The sequence below is a fragment of the Carcharodon carcharias genome, chromosome 7 (genome assembly GCF_017639515.1).
Source record: "Carcharodon carcharias isolate sCarCar2 chromosome 7, sCarCar2.pri, whole genome shotgun sequence".
NCBI classification, from domain to species: domain Eukaryota; kingdom Metazoa; phylum Chordata; class Chondrichthyes; order Lamniformes; family Lamnidae; genus Carcharodon; species Carcharodon carcharias.
Window position 1 is genome coordinate 149762418 of NC_054473.1, and position 26781 is coordinate 149789198.

General features: G+C 40.5%; 2 protein-coding genes across 2 annotated transcripts in view; one reads left to right on the forward strand and one right to left on the reverse strand.

Moving 5' to 3' along the window:
- Window positions 1-5279, reverse strand: part of zgc:162297 (uncharacterized protein LOC555865 homolog) — a 28891-nt gene extending 23612 nt beyond the window's left edge. The window contains exons 1-2 of the mRNA XM_041190949.1: window positions 5088-5279; window positions 4931-5013 (exon numbers count right to left, since the gene is read on the reverse strand). Of these exons, the coding sequence (XP_041046883.1) occupies window positions 4931-5013; window positions 5088-5160 (156 nt within the window). The 5' untranslated portion in view covers window positions 5161-5279. The remainder of the gene's footprint in view (window positions 1-4930; window positions 5014-5087) is intronic.
- Window positions 5280-5923: 644 nt separating this feature from the next.
- On the forward strand, window positions 5924-21912 carry ccne1 (cyclin E1). The gene is made up of 11 exons (XM_041191686.1): window positions 5924-5937; window positions 6076-6160; window positions 6250-6309; window positions 11753-11919; window positions 12061-12196; window positions 13125-13271; window positions 13352-13447; window positions 14188-14322; window positions 20160-20271; window positions 20351-20508; window positions 21414-21912. Exons 1-11 carry the CDS (start codon window positions 5924-5926, stop codon window positions 21552-21554), a joined length of 1251 nt encoding a protein of 416 aa, XP_041047620.1. The 3' UTR covers window positions 21555-21912.
- Window positions 21913-26781: the final 4869 nt, after the last annotated feature.

Consider the following 26781-nt stretch of genomic DNA (forward strand, 5'->3'; position numbering starts at 1 on the left):
ACTTCATATCAACCAGTGTCATAATTTGTACTCATTCAGTGAAAGTTCTTTCAAAGTCAAAAGTACTTTTAAAAATGAAATGATCAACTTTTAAAATGAAATTAATTAATCTGAGCCCGTTTGACTTAAACCAGTGGGGATGCTACTGAAGAATTTCATTTCAGCTATTACTCAAATAGTTTCTAATTCTTTATCTCTATTCACTTTTATCATTTTATTTGCTCAGTTGTACAATATCTTTGCCTTATTGTCTGGTCTGAAAAGTTACTTTGGTCATTCAAATTACAACATAAAGATTTGGACTCAAAAATTATTAATATGCATTTAAGAGATTGTCTATTCTGTTTCAGCCTTCAGCTCAATCATCAGATTGTTGAATAGCAGATTTTAGTACTCCAAGCCAATTTTAATTTTCAGAAGTCAAATATTCGTATCTATACAAAGGTCAGGTATGTTCCAGAATGCCTTAAAATCCACTTCTATGACCTGCTTTTTAGTCACCCCACCTTATGTCGCCTTCTTTGACTTGAAGTTCACTTTAGTGTGATTATATCTCTGTGAAGCACCTTGATGTTTCTCTAGGTTAAAGGTGCTAAAATAAATGAAATTTGTTGTTGAGTTTGCTCCCAATCTCAACTGGAAATACGTGCACCACTCAGCACAGGAAAAGCAGAGCAAGCAGCTTTCGGGAGGAGTGTCTACAGTTTGAAATTTGCCTGCCTAGGAGGCATTTTGCAAAGCAGGTTTGACATTTTACACAATTGACACAGCAGTTAGGCCATTTAAGGTGCAAATTGAGGCCAGTGTAAAGTGGTTTGCACCTATGTTAAGCTTTCAATAGAGATGCACCTATTTATAACATGAACCTGAAAAATATAGGAACAGAAATTGGCCATTCAGCACCTGTAGCCTGTTTTGCTGTTTAATGAGATCCCAACTAATCTGTATCTTAACTCCATCTACTCACCTTGGTTCAATATCTCTTAATACCCTTGGCTAAAAAAATCAACCTCAGATTTTAAAGTACTAATTGAGCTAGCATCAACTGCTTTTTGTGGGAGAATGTTGCATTTCTACCACCTTTTGCTTTAAGACATGTTTCCTAATTTCTCTCCTGAATGAGTTGGTTCTCATTTCAAGACTGTGGTCCTAGACTCAGTAGTGGAAGAAGTTTCCATCTATCTTATCAATTCCTTTCAAAATCCTAAAAAAAACACAATTACATCTCCCCTTAACCATCTATCATCCAGGGAGTACAAACCTAATGTATGTACTTTCCACTCAATTTAACCCTTGAAGCCCTGGTAAAATTTGTGAAACTGCAATGCACTCCTTACAAGGCCAATATATACTTTCTAAGGTGCAGTGTCCTGAACTGCACAGCGTACTTCAGATGTGATCTAACCAGAACTTTGTACAGCTGTAGCACAATTTCCCATCTTTCAATATTACAGAAGTAAAGGCTACAGAGACCATTATCATTTTTGATTATTCTTTTGTACTGGGCTCTACATTTGCAATCTATGTACATGGACACTCCAAAATTCTTTGGATCTTCACTGTTGCTAGTTTCTCACCATTTAAAACTATTTAAATTTATCCTTTTTTAGGCTGAAAATGCATGACCTCACACTTAACTGTTAAAATCCATCTACTACAGTTCTTCATACTCATTTAATCTATCAACATCTCTTTGTATTGTTATGCTACATTACTTACTATGCCATGTATCTTTGCATCCGTGGCACATTTTGGATATGTTGATCTCTATTGTGTTATCTAAATTATTGAGGCCCCAGCATAAACCACTGGTCACTTCCATTTTGAATGCAAACCCATTATTCTTACCCTTTGTTTTGTACCACTTAACCAATTTCCTATTAGGTCAATAATTTCCCTTCAATTTCAAGAGCTTTAATTTTAGCTAACAGTCTCTTATCAAATACATTGTGAAAGCCCATATAGACTACATCCATGGATATTTTGGGATCTACTACATTTGGGTGCTTCCTCAAAAAATTCAGTTAGGTTAATTAAACATGATCTACCTTTTACAAATCCATGTTAACTCTCTCTAATCAGTTCAAATGTCTCCTTAAGTACTCAATAGCTTTGTCCTTAATAAATTACAATAATGTTTCACCAACAGATGTTAGACTAACAAGTCTATAATTTCCTGGGTTCTGTGTCTCACAAAAATACTGGACTTACATTTGCAATTTTACAATCTAAATGAACAATTCCTGAATCTCCAAGATTAATGGGTGACCTGATAAAGGCCTTGGAAGATTCTGAAATTACTTGATAAGGTAGACAAAGGGAAAATATATATAATTGTGAAGCAAACCAAAACTAGAGGCCAAGGGGGAATTGTGGAGAAAATTACTCAGAATATTGCTCCCACAAGGAATTGTTGAGAATAGCATAGATCCATTTAAGGTGGATAAACACATGAGGGAGAAAGGAATAAATGGATATATTGATAGGTTAGATAAAGATGTGAGGGACGAGACTCATGTGCACCACAAACACTGGCATGAACCTGTTGGGTTCGTGGTGTGTGGCCTGTTTCTGAGCTGTAACTTGTAAAACTATGAGAGCGCACTTCGGAAGATTATGACCAAAATATCTGCAATTAATTCAGCTACTTTAAAACCTTGGAGTGGAAACCATTAGGTCCTGAGAATTTGTCAGTCTTTATTTATGTTATCTTTAGTGATTTTCAAGTCTTAAATTATTAGTTTCCCCAGAATATATTCACATATTATCCTCAGCCATACCTGTGAAAACTGAGTAACTGATCAATAGGTCTGCCATTTCCTCATTTTCATTTGCAATATTACCAAGTTTTAAAGAGCTATATGACCTGCGACTAGTCTTTTTCTTCTAATGTAACGGGAAAAAATTTTGGCCCAGAATTTTCAGTCAATGGCAAAGTGATAGCACTCGCTACTGTCCTTGTAGAAAGCTGCCCACAAAGATCTAGCAAGCTCTAGAGCATCAATTTCACCTTTCCTGACATTAATTTGATTCTGGTGTCAGCTACTGGGGATGGTCCACCAACACTGATGTCACCAAGCATGATAAATAGCCAATCACATTGAAGAATTCTCCCAGACAGCACCCAAGAAGTAACAAGCAGGTTTTATCATTCACTTTTTACAATGTTATCCTTTGATTGCACCTTCCAGGCCCTTGACCTCTACCACCTAGAAGGACAAGGGCAGCAAGTGCATGGGAACACCACCACCTGAAAGTTCCTCTCCAAGCCATCCAGTAGAAATATAAACAATTTTTTCAAAATATATTTCAAAATCTACAGATAAAATTCTGCAAATACAAAATTAGTTTATTGGGGCCAGAGAGATTGTTGAGCATTAATTATGACTGAGTACTCTGTTAAAAACCCAGTTACACCTCAGTTAGCATTGTGTAACTATTTCAATGGTTTTTACAGCAAGAGTAGTAGTATAACTAGTTCAAGCCAATTCAGTCCTAATTGATCAGTGAGAACTTCAACAGTGGAGGAGTCAGGAATCACTAATAGCAACTCCTGGATTTCCATATTTAACTGTGTATATGCAAAAGCTAACAGTTTTGCTGTTATTACAACTGCAAATTTTGGGTCAATAAGCTATCCCTCATAAGTTTATTTTTATTTTCCATTTTTATAGCTCTAGCTTTTTTATCTTTCAACATGAGCTACTCTGTTTGTTCTAATATACACAAAAATCAAAATCTCAAAAAAACTTTGCTTTCACTACAAGATTCCCAATGTCTGAATTAATACATTCAGCCACTTTACTGTTGCTACCAGGAGGCCTGTAGGCAACTGCATTATAGTTTTAAGTAGTCTCTTATTCCTTAATTCTAACCATACAGTCTATTAAGGAATGACCAATAGTCAAGGAGGACATGGATGGGAAGCAAAAAATGTTAAACATTTGCAACATGACAAAGTAGTTTTATTAACAATTTAACAGTTCATTGTTTAACAATTTAATATTATTATGGAAAGGATTCTTTTCACCTTCAGTGTGGTTTCACGTGTGGATATAATGCAGAGAAAACGTAAACTGGATAACAAACTTGACTGATTCCTGAGATGAGGGCATTATCTCATGAGGAAAGGCTGGCCAGGTTAGGCCTCTACTGGAGTTTACGAGAGGTGACCATATTGAAAAAGTTAAGATACTGAGGGGACTTGACTAAGTGGATGCTGAAAGGATGTTTCCCTTTGTGGGGCAATCTAGAACTAGCAGGCACAGTTTAAAAGTAAGGGGTCTCCCATTTAAGACGGAGATGAAAATAATGTTTTCTCTCAGAGGGAGGGTCCTGCGTCTGCGGAACTCTGTTCCCTGGAGAAGAGGGAAGAGAGGCAGGTTCAATGAATGTTTTTAAGGCAGAGGTAGATAGATTCTTAACACAAACAGAATTACCTGGAAAAACTCAGCAGGTCTGGCAGCATCGGCGGAGAAGAAAAGAGTTGACGTTTCGAGTCCTCATGACCCTTCGACAGAACTTGAGTTCGAGTCCAAGAAGTTCTTGAACTTGAACTCAAGTTCTGTCGAAGGGTCATGAGGACTCGAAACGTCAACTCTTTTCTTCTCCGCCGATGCTGCCAGACCTGCTGAGTTTTTCCAGGTAATTCTGTTTGGGTTTTGGATTTGCAGCATCCGCAGTTTTTTTGTTTTTATCTCTGTAGATAGATTCTTGACCAACAAGGGTTCAAAAGATTTAAAGGAAGACAGGGGAGTCAACAAAATGGAGCTGAGGCCACAATCAGATCAGTCATGATCCTATTAAATGGCGAAGCAGGCTCGAAGGGCCGAATGGCCAATTCCTGCTCCGAACTCCTATGTTCAAACTCCGGAAAGCTGAAGCCAGTTCGATGAATGTGGCGCATTAGTTAAAATGTCGAGATACATACAACCCCGGCATTGATGTACACATCCGCTTCCTCACAGGCCTTCTTCGTTATCTGAGACACCGATAAACCGTGGAGAGGTGCCCCTGAATGAGAGAAGGCAGAGAGTGAGAACGTGATCGATGAGCGCCGGTCGGTGCCTGATCAGGACCGGCCTCACCTGGCAGCGCCCGCAGATGCACCATCCCCAGCACAACACAGCGAAGCCTGCTCCACAGCTGCTGCAACCTCATAGCGATCGAGTCCTAAGCGTGAGTTGAACGGATGGGCGGCGATGAAAGCTGAGGCCTGACCAGCATCCGGGCCGGGGGCCTTGTTTACTTTCGGCCACACGCACGCTCACTTCCGTCATCGACTCCACCCACATCGCGCGGGGAAGGCGGGGCTTAGAGGGAGGGGCGGGGTCTGGTGACCACTTCCCCCGGCAGAGAGAACGCGCGCTCGACTCCCGCCAGCGATTTAAAGGGAGCAGCGCAGGCGCAGTGAGGCGCGACAGCCCGGCTCTTTGGAGCGGCGCCGGGTAAGAGCGGGAGTTGGCTCGGGGTAGAGGGTCACAGGGCATTAGCACCGACGAAAGTGGGACACAGAGAAGGAGGCACCAGGAGCATAGAAGTGGGCACCGAGAGGGGTACCTGGTGCCGAGCACCAGCTGACTATCTGCCAGCCCGAGCTGGCTGTGCCCACTCTCCCGGTTGAAGAGCCGGCAGCGGGTGGGCTCTGAGGGCGGCAGCGCGGCTCCCGGCTTCGGCCATCTTCGGCCGTGCGCCGAGAGGAGCGGCCACCACCACCTAGCCCCCTAGGCCGGGCTGGGACTGAGTGCTCTCCCCTCTTTCACCAGTGGTGTGACTGGGCCGGAGCAGCCTTCCCCCATCCCGCGCCCAAACCTGAGGGCAGTACCTGTAAGTAGCAGCAACCTTGAGAAGCGACAGTAACTTACTGCAGCCCTGTCCCTTCTGAATTACAGGAGACTTTTAACCCACACAACCAACTACGAAGATGCCCAGGAAAAGGTACATTTTAACTTGAGTTGAAGTAGTGTGTTGCTGGTTATAATTCACGTTGGGGGTATCCCCAGAGACTCAATCTGAGCAAGGTATTTCGCTATTATGATCATGTGTGTTTCTTTTAAGCTTTTATTTTTTTTTTAGTGAAATAATAGACCAGCCGACAAAGACCGAAGAAACCAAAGGGATTGTGCTGCGTTCCAGAAAGCGAAAAGCAAACGTTGCCATTGTGAGTTTAACCGCACATGAATGTGGCGTTGTGCATTAGCAAATTTCCTAAATCTCTAAATTTGGGTAATCCGTATTTTTTGATCGTAGTGTTTGCAAGACTTGGATGAAGTTACAGAAGTGCAGACAGCGAAACCATACGAAAAAGAGGTAATTAAACGGCCTCTAATTGTTATTTAACCATGATTTTTACTATGTATGTATAGAACAGTGTTATAAAGCCAACTTTTTGTGTTGGTTGTGACTTGGGTTCAACATGTTGCCATTAACTGGATTTCAATGCAAAACATGGTTTACTTATTCCTAAATCCAGCTGGACCTTGATCCTCCAGACTGTTTTTGGTCTTCGTGGGGCACTTAGTTGCCTATCATGGAGCCCGTGGGTCCAATATACCTGTACTAAAAATCACCATTGCTCCTGTGTAATTAAGTTCATGGAAACATATTTTTCTAACCTCTATTTTCCATTCGCTCCAAAAAAAATCCATGTGAATTTGGGGTTTATTACCTTAAGGTAGCAGTGGAGACTCTTTCACAAACCCAGAAACCTAGCAGTCTAAAATAGCATTGCTAATGGAACTTTCACCAGAATTTTGTAGGAAAGGTAGATAAAGCTTAACAGACCATATGTGACTAATGGGCTGTATTTTGTTCACCCCAGATAAAGGCTTTTTTAAAAAAATCATGGGATGTGGGCATTGCTGGCTAGGTCAGCATTTATTGCTCATATCTAATTGCCCTTGAAGGTGGTGGTGAGCTGCCATCTTGAACTACTGCAGTCTTTGTGGTGTACGTACACCCACAGTGCTATTGGGGAGGGAGTTCCAGGATTTTGACTCAGCGACAGTGAAGGAATGGTGATATATTTTCAAGTCAGGATGGTGGGTGACTTGGAGGGGAACTTCCAGGTGGTGGTGTTCTCAGGCATCTGCTGCCTATATCCTTCTAGATGGTAGCAGTCGTGGGTTTGGAAGATGCTGTCTAAGGAGGTTTGAGTTCATGCAGTGCATCTTGTAGATGGTGCATACTGCTGCCATTGTACTTCAGTGGTGGAGGGAATGAATGTTTGTGAATGGAAGCAAGGCAGAAAGTTTTAATTTTGCTTCACCTTGTTCTGTGCATTTTGGATCTGGCAATATTTTAACTTGTTCTTCAAATCGGCTCAGTCCATAAAACCTTCACCCAGTGAACTGTCACTGGTATAATGCCAAAACTAAGTCGCTAAAGTGACCGGAACAGTTAACCAGTGACTGGGTTGCTGTTAGTTCCCTGTATTAGTAACCATCTTATTTCATGTAGCTTCAGATCTAGTTAAACATACAGTAACTTTGCAGAATTTTTGCTATATTTTTTAACCATAGTTTTCTCTTCACCCTGACCCTCTTCCCTAATTTTCTCTCCTAACCAAAGGCCCTGAAGCATGGTTCCAACACTACAGCCATCCTCAAGTAATCATTCTTCACATTATGAGCCTGGGTAGAAAGCTTCAGGATTGTGGAATGTTGATCTTGAAACATTGTTTGCAATACTATAAAAAGTAGCTCACCCAAGTGCCAGAGTTGAGAATTGTTATTTGACTGCAGAGACATTACAGCTAAATCTGATCCTGTCAGCACATTCTGAACATGAAATCGAAATCAAAGCTTAAACCTTGATCTTTTTCCAGCATTCAGGCATCAGCTTTGGGACTGTTCTGGTCCCTAAAGCTTAAGAGCAAAGCAACTGAGTGTCACTGATTCAAGCCGCTGTCACTGAGACTATCCTAATGGCTGGCAGTAGAACTGCTATACTGGTTTTAAACAAGAGGGGTAAGGGATCAAGCTTGGGTAGAGGTAGCAATTCAAAGCGTAGAGTCAAGACAGGAGAGCAAAATAGTAATGAAAAATGAGGGTCAGAGAATGGCAGGAAGGGACAGAGAAAAAGCCTAAAAATACATCAATAATCAAGACTAGATTTTACAAAGGTAATAAGACGACAAAACTGAACGCTCTCTATCTGAATGCACGTAGGATTCGTAACAAAGTAAATGAATTGATAGCCCACACTGAAGTAAGTAAATATGATCTGATAGCAATTATGGAGGCATGGCTGCAGAATGACAAAGATTGGGTCCTTAATATTGAGGGGTACATGACATTCAAGAAGAATAGGTAAAGATGGAGGGGTAGCACTGTTAATCAAAGAGGTCATTGGTGCAATAGTTAGAGATGACCTTGGTTCAGGAGATCAGGATGTAGAATTAATTTTGGTAGAGATGAGGAATAGTAGGGGGGAAAGTCATTAGGGGCCTGTAGACTACTCCCAATAACAGTAGCCACAGTGTAGGACAAAGTACTCGGGGGAAAATATTGTTGTGGAGAGGACCCAGCACCTGTGGTTAACTAAAGAAGTTAAGGAAAGCATACAACTCTGCAAAGATGAGTGGCAGGACAGAATATAAAGAATGGCAGAGAATGCCTAAAAGGTTACTCAGGAGAAAGAAATTAAAGTATGAAAGGAAACTAGCTAGAAATGTAAAAACGGATAGCAAGAGTTTCTACAGGTATTTGAAAAGGAAAAGAGGAGGTAAAGTGAGTATTGGTTATCTAGAGAGTGACAGTGGGGAGTTAATAGTAGATAAAAAGAAATGGCAGAAGAAATAAACATTTTGCTTCTGTGTTCACTACAGAGGATATAAAAAAAATTCCTGTATTAGCTGAAAATCAGGAGAAAGGAACTTGGTGAAATTGAAATCACTAGGGAAATGGTACTGAGCAAATTGATGGAGCTGCAGGCTTGCAAGTCTCCGGGTCCCGATGGACTACATCCTAGGGTCTTCAAAGAGATGAGGTAGTCGATGTGCTGGTGCTAATTTTCCAAAATTCGCTAGATTCAGGAAACTTTCCATCAAATTGGAAAGTAGCAAATATCACCCCTCTATTCAAGAAGGGAGGGAGGCAGAAAACAGAAATTTATAGGCCAGCTGGCTTGACTTCTGTCTTGGTGAAGTTATTAGAATCAATTATTAAGGAGGTTATAGCTGGGCACTTCGAAGAGCTCAAGGCAATTGGGAAGAGTCAGCATAGTTTTGAGAAAGGAAAATCCTGTTTAACCAATTTATTGGAGTTTTTTGAAGGATTAACATACGCAGTGGATAAAGGGGAGCCTATAGATGTACTGTACTTGGATTTCCAGAAAGCATTTGATAGGGTGCCACATCAAAGATTATGGAAAATAAAAGTGCATGGTGTAGGGGTAACATATTAATATAGATAGAAGATTGACTGGCTGGCTGGCAGAAAGCAGAGAATATGCATAAATGGATCTTTTTCTGCTTAGCAGGATGTGACAAGTGGAGTCCCACAGGGGTCTGTACTGGGGCCTCAACTTTTTACGATTTACATCAATGACTTAGATGAGGGAAGTGAAGACGTAGCTAAATTTGCAGATGACACAAAGATAGGTAAGAAAGTATGTTGTGAAAGGCACTTGAGAAAGTTGCAGATAGATATAGATAGGTTGAGAATGGGCAAAGATCTGGCAAATGGAGTTGTGAAGTTGTTCACTTTGGCAGGAAGAACAAAAAAAGCAGTTATTTAAATGGAGAACGGCTGCATAATTCTGAGGTGCAGAGGGATCTAGGTGTTCTAGTACATGAATCACAAAGTTAGTATGCAGGTACAACAAGTAATTAAGAAGGCTAATGGAATGAGAGGGATTAAACATAAAAGTAAGGATGTTGTGTTTCAGTTATACAGGGCATTGGTTAGACCGCACCTCGAATAGTGTGTGCAGTTTTGGTCTCCTTATTTAAGGAAGGATGTAAATGCATTGGAGACGGTTCAGAGAAGTTTACTAGATTGATACCTGGAATGAGTGGGTTGTTTTATGAGGAAAGGTTGCACAGACTGGGCTTGTTTCCACTGGAGTTTAGAAGAGTGAGGATGATTTGATTGAAGTATACAAGATCCTGAATGGCCTTGACAAGGTAGATGTTCCTCTTGTGGGCGAGTCCAGAACTAGGGGGCACTGTTTTAAAATTAGGGTCACCCTTTTAGGACTGAGGTGAGAGCTTTTCTGAGGGTTGTGCGACTTAGGGACTCTGCCTGAGAAGGTGGTCGAGGCGGGGGTCATTATTTTTAAGACAGATTCTTGTGCGGCAAGGGAATCAATCTACCTCTAAGGTAATCAGGGCTAGATGGGAATGTCGGAACACAAGATGATCAGCCATGATCTTACTGAATGGCAGAGCAGGCTCAAGGGCAGAATGGTCTACTCCTGTTTATGTTCAGTCCCATTGCCGCAGCTGATCTAGAATCCCTTGAATGGTGTGTAATGGAACTTGGCTACATCTAATTAATGGGCTGAGAGTGGCCTATGATACATGGCTTTTTAAGAAGTATCATCTTTTGAAGTGCTATTTTGGATTGTGATTATAGGTGCAACATGTTCCTATTGAGGAAATGTATGTGATTTAAGTGTTGAATGTATTTGATAGTACAAAGTTAAGTTTTGACGAGGTTGGGGTTAAGCCTGACAAACAATTAAGAACCTTCCTCCTTAATGGGGGTACCCCTTTTTTAAAAAAAAATATTGGGGTCTATATTAATGATTTAGACATAAATGTAGGGGGATTGTTCAAGAAGTTTGCAGATGACACAGACTTGATAGAGAGGAGGATGGCTGCAGACTGCAGGAAGATATCAATGGACTGCTGAGGTGGACAGGAAAGTATGAGGTGATGCATTTGGGGAGGTCATACAAGGCAAAGGATTACACAATAAATGGGAAGACACAAGTGTAGACGAAATGAGGGACCTTGGAATGAATGTTCAGTTCCCTGGATAGGACAGGTTGATAAGGAGGTTAAGGCGGCAAATGGAATCCTTTAACTTATTAGCTGAGGCATTGAATATAAGAGCAGGGAAGTTATGCTGGAACTATATAAAAACATTGAGTAGTGTGTGCAGTTCTGGTCACCTCATTACAGAAAGGATTTAACTGTATTTGAGAGGGTATAGTGGATGTTGTCAGGACTGGAAAATTGCAGCAATGAAAAGTTTGGATAGGCTGGGGTTGTCCTCTTTGGAACAGAGGAGGCTGAGGAGATTTGATTGAGATGTACAAAATTGAGGGCTGTGGATAGTGGATGGGAAGGGCCTATTTACTTGAGCAGAGAGGTCAGTGACTAGGGGGCATGGATTTAAAGTGATTGGTAGAAAGATTAGAGGGAAGATGTGGAAAAATGTTTTCACCCAGAGGGTTATGGGGGTCTGAAGTTCGCTGTCGGAAAGGGTAACAGAGGCAGAAACCTTCAACTCATTTAAAAGGTGTCCAGAAATGCAACTCCCAACCTGTAGGGCTACGGATCAAATGCTGGAAAATAGGATTAGGCTGATTGGCTCGTTTTTTCAGCCAGCTTAGACCACAAAGGGACAAGTGGAGCCTCTCTGTGCTGTAAACATTCTATGATTGACCAATTTAACTGAGACTTTATAGCTGGGGCAGATCTGGCTGTGCCAGTATTTAAGCTGAATTCAAGCCTAGTCCTAGAAGTGAAATGACTGTAATAGTTATTTTTCTCATTTGTTTGCAAATTTGCCTTTAATTGCAGGCTTGCTGGAATACTGTAACCAACTGTGTAAGTCCATACAGACTGAATTCAACATTGCACAAAAATCCAGATGTCATGGTTACATCAAATTCTACTAGTTATGTGGAGTACAGGTTCAAAAATGTCTTGGTCACTCCAACTAGAGCTTCATCATTACCAGTACTCTGGTAAGTGCATTTACCCACACTATACTTTATGCCTTGGATGTATATCAAGTATGCAGTCTGAGCAGCCATTAACCAAAATGGCAAGAAAAGGGAGCTTTATAGAGGTCAACGTGGTGATTTTTTTTTCTTAAATATAAACAGCTGGGGAAATTGTGATGAAGTATGGAATATTCTTCTGAAGAAGGAACAGGCGTACTTAAGAGACAAAGATGTTTTGCAAAAACATCCACTCTTGCAACCCAAGATGAGGACTATTCTTCTAGACTGGTTAATGGAGGTAAGAACTTTATTGAGAGTACTCATTCACTTATTCAACCTTTGCTGTACAGGTCATAGTTGGCTTTTTTATTAAACCAATATTTGAAATATATGTTCCCCTGAAAGGCACTCCAATTCAAATGATAAAAGTGATTAAAACTTTTTTGTGAGATATGAACTAAGTTACATTTCTTGTTGATTCTCAAGTTGCTGGACCACCAGCCTGAACTGCTTAAGGTGATGGTGCCGGTTAGGATTTTGATTTAGTGATGTCCAAGTCGGCTTGCAATCCAAGAACAACTATAGGAACTGAAGTAGCCTATTCTTAACTACTTTGTGCACTCATGCAATGATAGCAATCTGGGCTGACACTTCAGTGCAGTACTACCATCTTGGATGGGAATGAGATACATGGCACTGTTCAAAGAGCAAGGGTTTTACAATCAATATTTATATCTCAATCAACATCACTAAAGCAGATTATCTGGTCACCAATAACATTGCTGTGAGACCTTCATGTACATTTCCCTACGTTACAACAGTGGCTGACTGCACCTCAGGAATACTTGTAGGATGTTCCAAAAAAGCTACAGGTAGTGAATGTTGCGATATTGTTCTTCTTATCCCCTTTCATATTACACTGGCCTCTTCTGCTAACTGTAGATTTATGTAACTGGTGAAAATCCCTTATTGTCTAATGCTGTTTGTTATAATGCAGTGCCTAAGTTCCAATATCTATCTTGCAGTTGTAGTGAAATAGATCAATTTGGCCAGGCTGCTGCTTAAGAAAAAAAACAGGTTTTTGTGGTGGAGTGCTCAAGTTGAGATTAGACCTGTCAAACATTGTATTATTGTAGCTTTGAAAACATTAGGTCTGATTTGGTTCTGTAGCAATGCTAGGAAAAAGTATTTTATCTAAATTGAAATTGACTATTTTCCTGCTAAAGGTTTGTGAAGTCTACAAGCTACACAGAGAAACATTTTATTTAGCCCAGGACTTCTTCGATAGGTTTATGGCAACGCAGCAAAATGTCATGAAGACACGATTGCAGCTCATTGGTATTTCGGCTTTATTTATTGCTGCGAAGCTAGAGGTAAGGGGACAATTGTACTCTAGACTCATGAATTATATTTCCCATGCAATTACAGTGCAATTAATAATAGCTTTTTGCAGGAAATTTACCCGCCAAAGCTGCACCAGTTTGCCTATGTTACTGATGGAGCTTGCACAGAAGAAGAAATCCTCAACATGGAACTTGTTGTCCTGAAGGTACTTCATAATTGGCCATGTTAAAGTTCTCCCTGTTTTTAGTCTTAATTCTTCATAGGGTTGAATTATAATGTATAGGATGGGTTGATAAACAGAAAGAAGCTTCTATTCAATAGTCTCGAATGGAAAGCAGATTGTGTGACTTCATCTGATTGGTACTGATTGCATTGGAGGCGGTTCAGAGGAGTGTTCACCAGATTGATTCCAGAGATGCGGGGCTTGTCTTATGAGGAGAGAGCAGTTTAAGCCTATTCTTGCTAGAGTTTAGAAGGATGAGAGGAGATCTAATTGAGGTATATAAGATACTAAAGGGGATAGACAAAGTAGATGTGGAGCAGATGTTTCCCCTTGTGGGGCATTCTAGAACGAGAGGCCATAGTTTTAGGCTAAGGGGTGGTAGATTTAAATCAGAGATAAGGAGGAATTACTTTTCTCAAAGGGTCGTGAATCTGTAGAATTCACTACCTCAGAGTGCAGTGGAAGCCGGGACACTGAATAAATTTGAAGAGATAGACAGACAGATTTTTAATTAGTAATGGCTTGAAAGTTTATGGGGAGAGGGTGGGAGTTGAGGCCGAAATGAGATCAGCCATGATCGTATTGAATCGCGGGGCAGGCTCGAGGGGCTGAATTGCCTACTCCTAGTTCTTATGTTATGTACTAAAAATATTTTGCAGACCTTGTAGATTAATTGGGCTCAATTGGCAGATGATTGATCTTTTGTATTCATATTGTTCTAGGCTCTGAAGTGGAGTTTGTGCCCAATAACCATTGTGTCTTGGCTTAATATCTACATGCAAGTTGCATATTTGCAGGAAATCTATGAAATATTGATACCACAGTACCCTCAAGAAATGTTTGTTCAAGTAATGGAGGTAAATAATTTGACATTTTATTGCATTTTGATTTGGCTACAGTTGACAAAATGTATGTTTCTCCATTTGGTTTTGGCTCCTGGTGTTGCTCAGCAACAAGTCTAAGATTACAGTACAAATTAACTTTTTTCTTCATGAGCTTGTGAAGTAGCATGTAATTACAATAAATTCTGATTCTTGTGCTCTCAAACATGGGACAGGAGTGTGCCATTTAGCCCCTTGAGCCTCTTCCACCATTCAGAGAGACCATGGCTGATGTGTGACCTAGCCCCATATACCTTAATACATTTTTGATAAATTTATCAATCTAGCATCAATTGCTATTTGCAGATGAGTTCAAAAACTTCTATCACTCTGGAAGGGTTTCCAAATATCACTTTAGACAATGCCCCCTAGACTTATCCACCCGAACCAGTGGGAATAGTTTCTATCAACCCTGTCTGTTCCCCTTAGGTTAAGGATTAATTTGATTGAAGTTTGTTATTAAATTACATGGAATAAAACCTTGGTTTGTAATTTTCCTTGTCATTTAAACCTTGAAATCCAGTTATTTTGGTAAATTTATGCTGCGCTCCCTCCCTCCAAGGCCAATCTAATCTTCCTAAGGTGTGCCCAGAATTGAATACTCCAGCTGTGATCTAATTAAGGCTTTGTACAGTTGTAGCATAACTTCTACTTATTTGTGTTCTAGATATAAAGGCCAGCATTCCATTAACCTTCATGGTGATTTTTGGCCAGAACTCCCAAATTTCTTTTTTACTGCCACGGTTTCTCGCTTTTTACCACTTTGAAAATTCCCTGTTCTATTTCTTTTTTAGGTCCAAAGTGGATGACCCCCCACTCGCTGCATTGAAATCAGTTTTGCCCATTCACTAAATCTGCCAATATCTCTTCCATCTCTGCCAATGCTTCCATCTGCACTGTTTACAATGCCAGCAGCAAACCTGGATATCTAGCTTCCTATCGCATTACAAATGATGAGTAGTTCACCAACATAAACCTTGCAGGACACCACTAGCTGCATCCTGCCAATTAGAGTACCTGTCCATTATCCCTACTGTTGCCACTTGAGCAATTTCCACACTAGGTCAACAGTTTTCCTGCAGTTCTTTTTAGCTTTAACTTGATCTAACAGGCTGAGGAACTTTATCAAATGCCTTCTGGAAATCTACATAAATTCCCCTGTCCACTGCTTTCAGTTTTTTTTTTGAAGAGATGACTAATCAGGTCATCAGACATGACCTGACCTCTACAAATCATGCTGGCTCTCTGATTAACTGAGTTTTCAAAATATTCAGTCACTATCCTTAATCATAGACTCTGAATTTCCTTGACAACATTAAGTTAACTGGTTTTCCTCTGTCACTTTTCTTAAATAACGGAATGACATGCAGTTCTCTGATCATAAAATTCGGAAGGTTATAGTCAAGGCATCTGCAATACTCTCACCACTTCTAAAACTCTGGATAGAAACCATCTGGTCCTGGAGATGTGTGACTGTTTAGTGCCGTTACTTGGTTACATTTAATTTTGGTGAGTCCTGTCCCTGATTTGGTTCTTTTCCTTGATGTCCATGCTGACCTCTTCCTCCTTCACTTCCTTTATCTTCAGACTAAAGGGACTCATTGTTCCTCACCACTCTTTCCTAATTGTAAAGTGTTCATTTTAATATCCCCTTGCACATTTCCTTTCATACTTTTCACTGTTACCCTTTTTGCCCTATTTCTCTTCCATTTGCCATGACCTGTGCTTTTTTTCCCCCCCTAATTATTTTCTCTTGCCTTTTAGTTGTGACTGTTTTGACATGTAGAGCCCTTGCAGGTATACACTGGTTCTGTATCACATTGAATTTTTTGACTACCTTCCACAGATCTTGTCTTTTTTACCCTTCATAGAATATCCACAGTAAACAAGACATCTGTCTCATCACATAGCTAAGATTTAGGCAGTTTCACATTTTTCCCTATCAAACACTATTGCAAAATGTTCACGCGCAGTTAGGCTCATTACTAAATGTAATAAGGTGTGCCTTCTTGTTGGCTCTAGGACATATTGCTGCAGAAAACTATATTCCAGGTTCATACACACTACCCTTTTGACATTCTAATCTCATCCCAATCTATGAAATTTACCTCTGCTACTCGTTTGTGTAATCTTTATAGATTCTATCCCTTCACAGCTACTAGCAGGGCTGATTCACAACTCCTATAAGTCTTAAATCCTTGTTCAATTTTTTAAATTTTACCCATAAAGCCTCCAGTCTATGCTTACAACTTGTTGTATCCTCTCTTCATTTGAAGCGATTTCAGCATTAAGACTTCACCTCCCCATTTTGTATATTTCCCTGTTGACCATTATGACCTGGTGTGCCCAGGCTGTCTTGCAGCCAAGTCTCTGTAATGGCTGCCATGTCATCCCCGCCAAGTCATATTTGCACTGACAGTTCAATTTGTTCTTTTATATAATCACATGGAGTATAAAATGCTTATTTGGGTCACACATCATAACCTGTTCTTCTGCTCCAATCCTTTAGAGACATTTTTCTCCTGCTTAATTTTTAAAAATATCTTTAGTTTTTCTTTTACCAATAGTGCCTAAAAGTGCAACTTGTCACTCTTGCTCAAGGGATGAGAATGTACTACCTCTTTTCCACCTGAGTCATCTCCTCCTTCGTCCAACCCCCATTTACTAATTTAAAGTCCTATTCTTTCCGCTATAACCCTTGTCCCAGCCCCTGCCATTACTGGTACCAGTATCCCATGAAATACCATCCCCTATCTTCACCTCCCTAAACTGTGTATTCCTATGCCAAATACAAATTGGCAAAAATCCAGAGTATATAACCCTTGAAGGTCTATTTAATTTCACTCCTAGTTCCTGGTACACTCTAAGCAAGACCTCTTATCTGCTCTTCCCACTATGACAGTCTCTTTCCCCTTCTCAATATCCTTTATAAGCTGGTTCAAAGTATCTATTTCCCTGGCACCAGATAGGCAACATACACATGGGAATCTTAATCTTGCTTGCAAAGGATACTATTCGTTCCTTAATTATTGAATTCCCTTACAACTACCAGATTACACTTTCCCTCTTCCTCCTTCTCTTCCAGCCTCTACTGGGCCTTCCAGCCTCTTCACTAGACCTTCAAGGGTTATAATCGCTGGACTATTGCTTCATCAATTACGTTCCTTCCATCGTAAGGTCAAAAGTGGGGACATTCGCTGATTGCACAATGTTTACCATTTGTAAGTCCTCAGATACTGAAGCAGCAAGACCTGGACAATATCCAGGCTTGGGTTGATAAGTGGCAAGAAACATTCGCACCACATAAGTGCCAGATAATGACCAACTCCAATAAGAAAGAATCCAACCATCACCCCTTGACGTTCAATGGCATTACCATAACTGAATCCCCACCATCAACATCCTGGGGGTTACCATTGACCAAAAACTGAACTGGACTCACCATATAAATACTGTGGCTACAAAAGCAGGTCGGAGGCTATGAATCCTGCGACAAGTAACTCACCTACTGACTCCGAAAGCCTGTCCACCATCTACAAGGCACAAGTCAGGAGTGTGATGGAATACTCCCCACTTGCCTGGATGAGTGCAACTCCCAAGACACTTAAGTTTGACACCGTTCAGGACAAATCAGCCCACTTGATTGGCACCACATCCACAAACATTCACTCCCTCCACCGCCAACGCACAGTAGCGGGTACCATCTACATGATGCACTGCAGGAATTCACTAAGGCTCCTTCGACAGCATCTTCCAATAACAAGACCACTACCACCTAGAAGGACAAGGGCAGTAGATAGATGGGAACACCACCACCTGGAAGTTCTCCTCCAAGCCACTCACCATCCTGAGTTGGCAATATATCACAATTCCTTTACTGTCGCTGGGTCAAAATCCTGGAACTCCCTCCCTAACAGCAAACAGTCTGTGCTTGTTGTCCTGAAGGATATTATGCCTGTTGCATAGGATCTTTTAGAAGATCTTTGTGCTTGTGCTCTCTTCCCCCTCCCACTCTGCACACTCCATCACACCATCTGTTCAAAACCCGCATTCTCTTGATGTGATCAAAGTTTCTGTTCTAGACTAGTTCCCTTTCCTTTGTGTCAGAATATCTCCTTAACTTGCATTCCAGCTCAATGGCTGAGCCAGAAATTCAAAACGTATCTACTGTAGATAGGAACAAAAAATCTGAAAATATTCAGGAGGTCAGGCATCTGTGGAAAGTGTTAACGTTTCGGGTTGATGACCTATCAGATCTACTGTAGTTGTTTGCTTGAGGCAGTCTCCTGTCCACTAACTAACTACTGCTGTACAGATACACAACTTGCTGCATCATACCTTACTCTGGATTATTTGTATCTAATTCTTTCTTCTACATAGTAAATTGCAACAAAACACTGGACAAAATTTTTATATACGTATTGCCTCAAGTTTACATGAACACAAAGTACTGAATGCAAAAGCAACACCTCTTTCCACCTCTGCACAAAATTTTCAACTTGTACATTCTCTGACTCTGGTTTAAACAGTGCAGCATTAAAGTTAGGCATTTTTTCAATTGGAGAAATAAGGAGCCTTTCTGTTCTTCTGTAGTATATTGTTGAAAACCAATGGTGGAAAAGGTTAGTCAAGAAATTGTGTGATGTGCACCAGTATTGGAAGAAAAGAAAAATGCCTAGTCATTAGTGAATTTTTTAAAGTAATGCACTGAGCCAAGGCTTTAAATAGGAAGGGATTGCATCCCTTCAGTTCCACCACACTATTGCAGGCCAAAAGCCTTGGCTCTGTAAGAAATGCTGGGCTCTGCCCACAATTCCATCCTAATTTCTTTTTGCCTAGTCTTTCATTATCCAGCCCAATCTAACTCCCTTCTACCAACTTCAGCAAACCTAAGCACAGGAATAGGATCAATGTATAGCTTTAAGTGCAATTTGTATTTGGTGTTAAGAAAGGTGACACCTGGTTTTTGTTTCATTTAGAGGTTTTTGAGAGCTGGGTGCTGGAAAATCTGGGGCCCCGTTTGTACACATGCATTGTTAGTGAGGTTTCACAACCCTTCAAGTGAAGGCATGGGTTACCAAGGGGTTAGTTTAGTTAGGCTTTTTTTAAAGTAGAAAACCTGTACTGCAGCCTAGCACACAGGGGTCCAGAGACAGTGAAACACAGAACACTCAGTTAGTGTGTGTATACCAGAGTGCAAGTAGAAGGTCTAATCTCTAAGAAATCCTGCAAGCCTGCTGGGGAACTGAGTTTAGGAAACTTGTGTGTTTTCTCTGATGTTGAATAGTGAGTTTAGATTGTGGTTTTTTGGGTGTCTGAGAGTTACTAGCTGAAGGAAAGAAGCTAGTGAATGCTCAGCATGCACCAGAAGAAAACTGTTTGAGCTAACTCAAGCAAGAAACTGTGGTGTTGAGAAAGTGGTAAATCTTCACTGGGGTTTTGTCTGTAAGGATTGCTGGGAGAAAAGGAATAGTGAGTTTGAATAATTTTCTGGTATCTGTATTTAAATTTTTTTCCAGCCTTTTTTGTCTAGTGTAACATAGTTCATTTTTGTTTAATAAACATTTTATTCTTTGCTAACAGTATACTGGCAGACTCTTGTGAATGTGTCATGGTTTCTTGGAAAAAAAATTGGGATCTACCAAGCCAGGTTTCACTGTGGGATCTGACTTGTTCAGTGTTAGCATCAGCTAGGATCACAACAGCACAGCTAGATTACACTGTTCTGTGGGCTATATATTTGATACTCTATACAACAACCAACCTATTCTATTATAAGCTAATTCTATAATGGTAACTCTTCCTATCTACAGCTATTGGATCTCTGTATCTTGGATCTCAAGTGTTTGGAGTTCACATATGGAGTTACAGCAGCTTCAGCTTTGTATCACTTTTCTTCTTGTGAATTAGTTCACAAAGTCTCAGGTAGAGTGATGTTTAAATCAAATGCAAATTTAGTAACACGATATAATTACGGCAATTAACAAACTTGTTTAATGCTTAGGATTTGAATGGAGTGAAATAGAAGGATGTGTGAAATGGATGGTTCCATTTGCTATGGCCTTGAGAGAAGCGGGAGGTATAAAACTCAAGAATTTGAAAGGTGTCTGTCCAGAGGATTTACACAATATACAGACACACTCTAACAGCTTATCATTACTGGTAAGGTTCATTTTCTGTGGATACGGGACCATACACATACACCATTTGATTGGCTATCAATGAGATGTTGAGTTATTTTGTAACCATTTAAGCTGGATTTTTGGATGTAATATTTAAACTTTTAAAACTAGTATTAGACTTGTTACTGTAACCCATTGCCTTTAGTAGGTATCTCCAATTCCTTTTTGATTCCTGTTCTCCCATGCACAAGCTAAAGATGGTATCTCCTCTTCTCACTGTCAATCTATTTATATTCTTTTCAAAGTCCCTAGAAGGTGGGAAAGAGTAGTGACTTGCTCTCCTGCCACCTTATATCATTTCTATCTCAGATTGGTTCTTCTCAATCAAAAAGTTCAGTTGTAGCTGGGCCATTCAAGGAATCCTGGCCCTAATTTTGGCTCAGTGGTGGCATATGCATGTCTGAGTCAGAAGGATGCAGGTTCAAGTCCTACTCCAGACTGACACCTTTTGCAGTACTGAGTGCTGCACCATCAGAGGTGACAAGCTACTGAGACCAGTAACCGTAAGATCGCATGTCCCTGTGAAGAGCAGGGGATTCTTGTGTCCTGGCCAAAGATCGGCAATTGCTGTTTGAGACCTTGCTTGTGCAAATTGGCCTTTGTTCCTCCAATGGTGACTGCTTAATTGGTTGGAAAGTGCTTTGGGCCATCATAGTTATGAAAGATAACAAATGTAAGTACATTGTAAGTTGCCTGAAAAACATGACTAGTAGTGCTATGTCATTACAGACTTAAGTCATTCTCCTGGTTAATATTTCTTTGTGAATCTCCAAGTTCAATCAAACTCTCATCAACAGGAAATACTTGAAGTTTGAATTCATTGCTCACTTACTTTAGTTATGTGAATGGACTAATGTTTTGTTTCATTTCACTTCCTTTAATCAGGATAAAGCTCACACGAAGCAAGCACAACTTTTGGAACAGAGTAGATGTTCACCTGTACCTTCTGGAATTTTAACTCCACCACAAAGCAGTAAAAAACACAACTCTGGTGTGGGTCCTCATGAACAGCATCTGCAACCCTGAAACTTGATGTGATCATGGGTGAATTTTTCACACCTAAAGGCATATTCTCAAATTCAGACAAGTTGGATTTGAGTCACATGACCTAACCTTGAATGCAGAAGATGGCTGTAATTGCATTCTTATATTGCCAGTGTCACTTAATTCTGGATGTTAGAGCTCTTTAACTTTGTTTTTAATACTGACCTTTTTAAACTGGTGGACTTTGCCAAGAACTCCAACCAAATAAGGGGTACTTTCCAAGTAATCCTGAATGCTGCTAAGGAGGGTGGCCCTCGGAAAAATGAACAGTAAGGTCACAAAGTATTGATTTATGAAATTGTTTGTACTTAAAGCTGCTGTTTATTTTAAATAAAAAGATACTGAGGATAGATCACTTCTGCATCTGCATTCTTGCCCTCTATATAATACATGTCAATTAACTGAATTGGACCTATAACTTTTTTTTGAAAGTACTATCCTGTTCTCTTCCACTCTTTTCAAAATTATCAGCACACTTGAGGCCAATCCTAAACTACTAAACATTTCCCTTTCCCCTCCATTCCCTAAACATATCTATTCTAATCTGCTGGATTCCATCCCCAACTACATTGACTTGGATGCATTATCCCTCCTTTGCAGCCTTCAAAGGTTTCCCATCCCATCTTGCAACAAATCTCCAGCAGTGTTTTATCCTCCCACCATCACCAAGATCTGTGGTCTTCCTTTTCTTTTACATCTCTCCTGGCTGATATCATCCCTAGACAAGGTCATTTCCACATATGCTGATGACAGACAGTTTTACTATTTATCCTCAACTATCCATGTACTGAAAATAGGATGCTATTCATGAATTTGAGATTAAACACAGTAAACTATCCCTGGCTGCAGCCTTTGACCAAGTTGGTCACACCATCTTCCAACAGGGTGGGACAGCACTCATCTTGTTCCATTCTTATCTATTCGGACATAACCAAAGGGTAACTTTTACACTAGTTGCCTCTGGAGTCCCCCACCGATCCAGCCTTGGCCCCCTCTTACTACTTGTTACATGCTACCTCTTGGCAACATCTGAAAATATGACCAGTTCCACACATGACACACAGCTGTATCTCACCATAACCACTTCTCTCTCTCCATTCTCTTATTTGTTCTTGTTTGACATCCAGTACTGGATGAGGGGAAAAAAAATCCTCCAGGCAAATGTTTAGAAGATGAAAGTCATTGTTTTTGGTCCCTGTCACATTTCATTCCCTAGCTATTGATACAAATCCTCTTGGTAGCAACTGTCTGAGACTAAACTAGACCATTCACAAAGTTATTGTCTTTGACCAAGATGAGCTTTTGACCACCATCCATACTATCACGAAAGATTACCTACTTTCACTTCTAACATGGCTACACAACTCATCTGAACTTCATCCATGCCTTTTACTTGACTTGACTGTTCTGATGTCCTCCTGGCCAGCCCCTCATCTTCCAAAAACTCTAGCCACATCACAGCAATTCAGTCACTTTCCAGGCCAGTACTCACTGGCTTCTGGTCCAGCAATGCCTCCAATTTTAAAAATTCTTATCCCTTAATGGTCATTTCTATCCCTTCCTCTTTCAGTAGCTTCTTGTCCTACAACCTAACTCTGGCCTCAGTGTGCATCCCCTATTTTAATCACTCCTTAACCGGGCATCTGCTTTTAGTTTCCAAGGGCCTAAGCACCAACATCCACTCTAAACCCTCCCAACTCTTAAGTTAAAAGCACTATACAAATGCAAATTGTCAAACTACTTAGCCAACACTTGGATGAGTTATAATTTCCCCCAGCTAGACATCACTAAGCTACCATCCTTCAACTCTCCCCCATCCTCCCAGGCACCATCTCTGACAGGATCAGAACCCTTTGCATACTGTTTTATAGCTGAAACTGAGCCTGTGTCCTCCATAACTAATGTCCATTTCTTAACCTCATCTGTCTCTGCCCAAATTCATATCTGCTGCTAAAAGCCTCTCACACGCCCTGGTTGCCAGTCTATCATTCCAATATTCTTCTGGCTGTGCAATCATTTTACATATGTGATATTTAGTGAGCTGATCTGTTCCCCTTGTCTTTACTTGACTAGTAGGAAAATATCCTCTGAAAAACTGAGTAGACAACAAAATATGGCTCTTATTAGCAAGGGTGAAGAAACAGCTGTGTAAAAGTGCCAAGTTTCTTGTTCACTGCATCTGACGCTGACTTGAAGGCATCTTTGCACATGCACAGTTTTGACCATCGATTAGGCATGTGATTTTAGTGGCAAGGGAAGTCAGGTTTATTTGTTTTAAATCAGCTACGGGCAGAAAGTAAATCTCAAGATCATCAAGCAGTAATCAGATGCCAGATTTGATCAATGGTTAGGGATTAATCAATTGCAATACTACAAAACATATAGAATAAACCATTAAATAGCAGATACAGGTTTCCTAAGTAATTTTTAAAGAAATTGGAAAAATATTAAATAGATATTGAAACGTACAGTGTGTATATAAATACATGGAGTGGAGGAAACAAGATTGGCAAGTTACAGGTGCAGAAATATGGTGTGGCTATAAAGAGACCTGGCACCAAGGAGGGCAGGCCTGGGTATTAAATATTTCTGGATACAGGGTGTTCAGGAAAGGAGGGATGGCAGTACTGAATAAGAACAGTGCAGTGCTGGAAAAGGAGGACCCCGGAGGGGTCAAGGGCAGTCTACTGGGTTAGAGCTAAGCAGCAAAAAAAAAGTGCAATCACATTATTCTGTGTAAACTATAGGCCACAAACCCGTGGGAAAGATGTAGAGGAACAAGAAAATTGCAGAGAGGTGCAAGAACTATAGAGTTGTGAAATGGGAGGCATTAATCATCCGAATGTGGACTGGGACAGTAGTGGTGTAAAAGGTTGGTGGGGGGAGGGGTGAGTTAAGAGTTCTTTGGGTTCAGGAAAATTTTCTGCAGGAATATGTTGCCAGTCCAATGAGAAAGGAGGTACCAGTAGACCTGATTCTTGTCAATGAGATGGGCCAAGTGTCAGTAGGGAAGCATTTAGGGGACAATGATCATTATGTCATAAGGTTTAGCATGGCTGTGGAAAAGAACAAGGAATAATCCACAGCAAGAATAATTAACTGGTGGAATGCCAACTACAATGGGGTGAGAGTGTTTCCAATTGATCTGGGCCAGATCTGAAGGCTGGCAAGCAAAATGGTACCTGAACAATGAGCTGCCTTTAGAGAAGTGTGTGTTCAGGCACAGACAAAATGTATGCACTAAGTGGAAAGGTAGGGCAAACAAATCCAGCATACCCTGGATGACAAAAGAGACGGAGATTAAGATGATGAAAAAGAGACGGAGATTAAGATGATGAAAAAGAGTGATTATGACAGATGTCAGGTGCAAGAGTCAGGGTGAATATAGGTTGAGTGGAAGTGAAAAAAACATGAGAATCAAAGTATGGAAAGTTACAAGCAGCTAATATTAAAAAGGGAATCCAAATATCTTTTATAGGCAAAATAATAAAAGGGTGGTAAAGGGACTGATTAGGGACCAAAAAGGGAGACAAGCGGCATGACTGGGGTATTAAATGAATACTTTGTATCTGTCTTTACCAAGGAACAAGGCGCTGTGCACTCATGTGAAAGAGGTAATTCAGACTCTCGAAGGGTTTAAAATTGATACGGTAGTGGTATTGGATCGACTGTCTGTATACTTAAAAGTTGATAAAGCACCAGGACTGGTTAGGATGCATCCAAGGATACCGAGTGGAGTGACAGTGGAAACTGGAAAGGCACTGGCCATAATTTTCCAGTCTTTTAGACTTAGGGGTGGTGCCAGAATACTGGAGAATCGCACGTTAAACCTTTGTTCAAAAAAGGGTGTAAAGATAAGCCCAGCAGCTACAAGCCAGTCAGTTTAACCTCAGTGGTGAGGGAAGCGTCCAGAAACAATAATTTAGGACAAAATTATCACTCAGCAAATGTGGGTCAAATAAGGGAAGCCAGCGTGTATGTGTTTAACTAACTTGGAATTTTTAAATGAGGCAACATAGAAGGTTGATGAGGGTAATGCTGTTGATGTGGTGTACATAAACTTCCAGAAGGCATTTGATAAAATGCCACACAAAACACCTGTGGGCAGTTTTAGCTTCAGATTAAAAGGGGCACTAGCAACATGGATACAAAATTGAGTGACAGGAAACAAAGAGTACTAGTCAATGGATGTTTTTCAGACTAGAATGTGATTTGTACTGGAGTTCCCCAGATGTCGGTGTTGGGATCCTTGCTCTTCCTGATACTTTTAACAACCTAGACCTTGGTGTACAATTTGAATATTTGCAGATGATTTAAACTTTGAAGCTTTATGAACTGTGAGGAGGTTAGTGTAGAACTTCAAATGGGGATAACCAGGTTGTTGGAATGGGTGGACAAGTGGAAGATGAAATTCAATGCAGAGAAGTGTGAAATGATTCATTTTGGTAAGAAGAATGTGGAGACACAATATAAAACAATGTACAATTCCAAAGGGAGTGCAGGACCTGGGTCCATATGTGCATAAATCATTGGTGATAGGACAGGTTGAGTGAGTGGCTGATAAAGTATACATCATCCTCGACATTATTAATAGGGACAGAGTATAAAAGCAAGGAAGTTATGTTAAACTTGTATAGAACACTGATTTGGCCTCAAGTGGAGAACTGTGTCCAGTTCTGGGCACCACACTTTATGAATAACGTGAAGGCATTAGAGAGAATATAGAAACGATTCAAGAGAATGGTTTCAGGGTTGAGGAACTTCAGTTACATATATTGGAGCAAATGGAAATTGTTTCCTTGGAGAAGAGATTTGACCAAGGAATTCAAAATCATGAGGTATCGGATAGAGTAGATAGGGGAAGAACGTTCACATTGGTGGAAGGATGGAGGAAAAGGTGGCACAGATTTAAGGTGACTGGCAAAAGAAAGCAGGTTAAATGAAGAAAAACTTTCCACACAGCAAGTGCTTAGTATCTGGAATACACTACCCGAGTGTGCAGTGGAGGCTGGTTCAATCAAGGCATTCAAGAGGGAATTGAATTGATTCTGAAAACGAAGAATGTGGGTGAGCATTAGGTAAACTGGCCCTAGAGAGCCAGCACAGGCAAGACAGGCCAAAAGGCCTCATTCTGTGATATTATTGTTTATAGGCTTGAGGATCAATAGAATGTACTGATACAGTGGAAAGTATATTAATGATTACGTAA

Coding starts and splice junctions, on each gene's coding strand:
- ccne1 (XM_041191686.1), top strand. Junction 12,197..13,124: donor TTCTAGACTGGTTAATGGAG/GTAAGAACTTTA, acceptor TTCCTGCTAAAG/GTTTGTGAAGTCTACAAGCT. Junction 20,509..21,413: donor CTAACAGCTTATCATTACTG/GTAAGGTTCATT, acceptor TCCTTTAATCAG/GATAAAGCTCACACGAAGCA.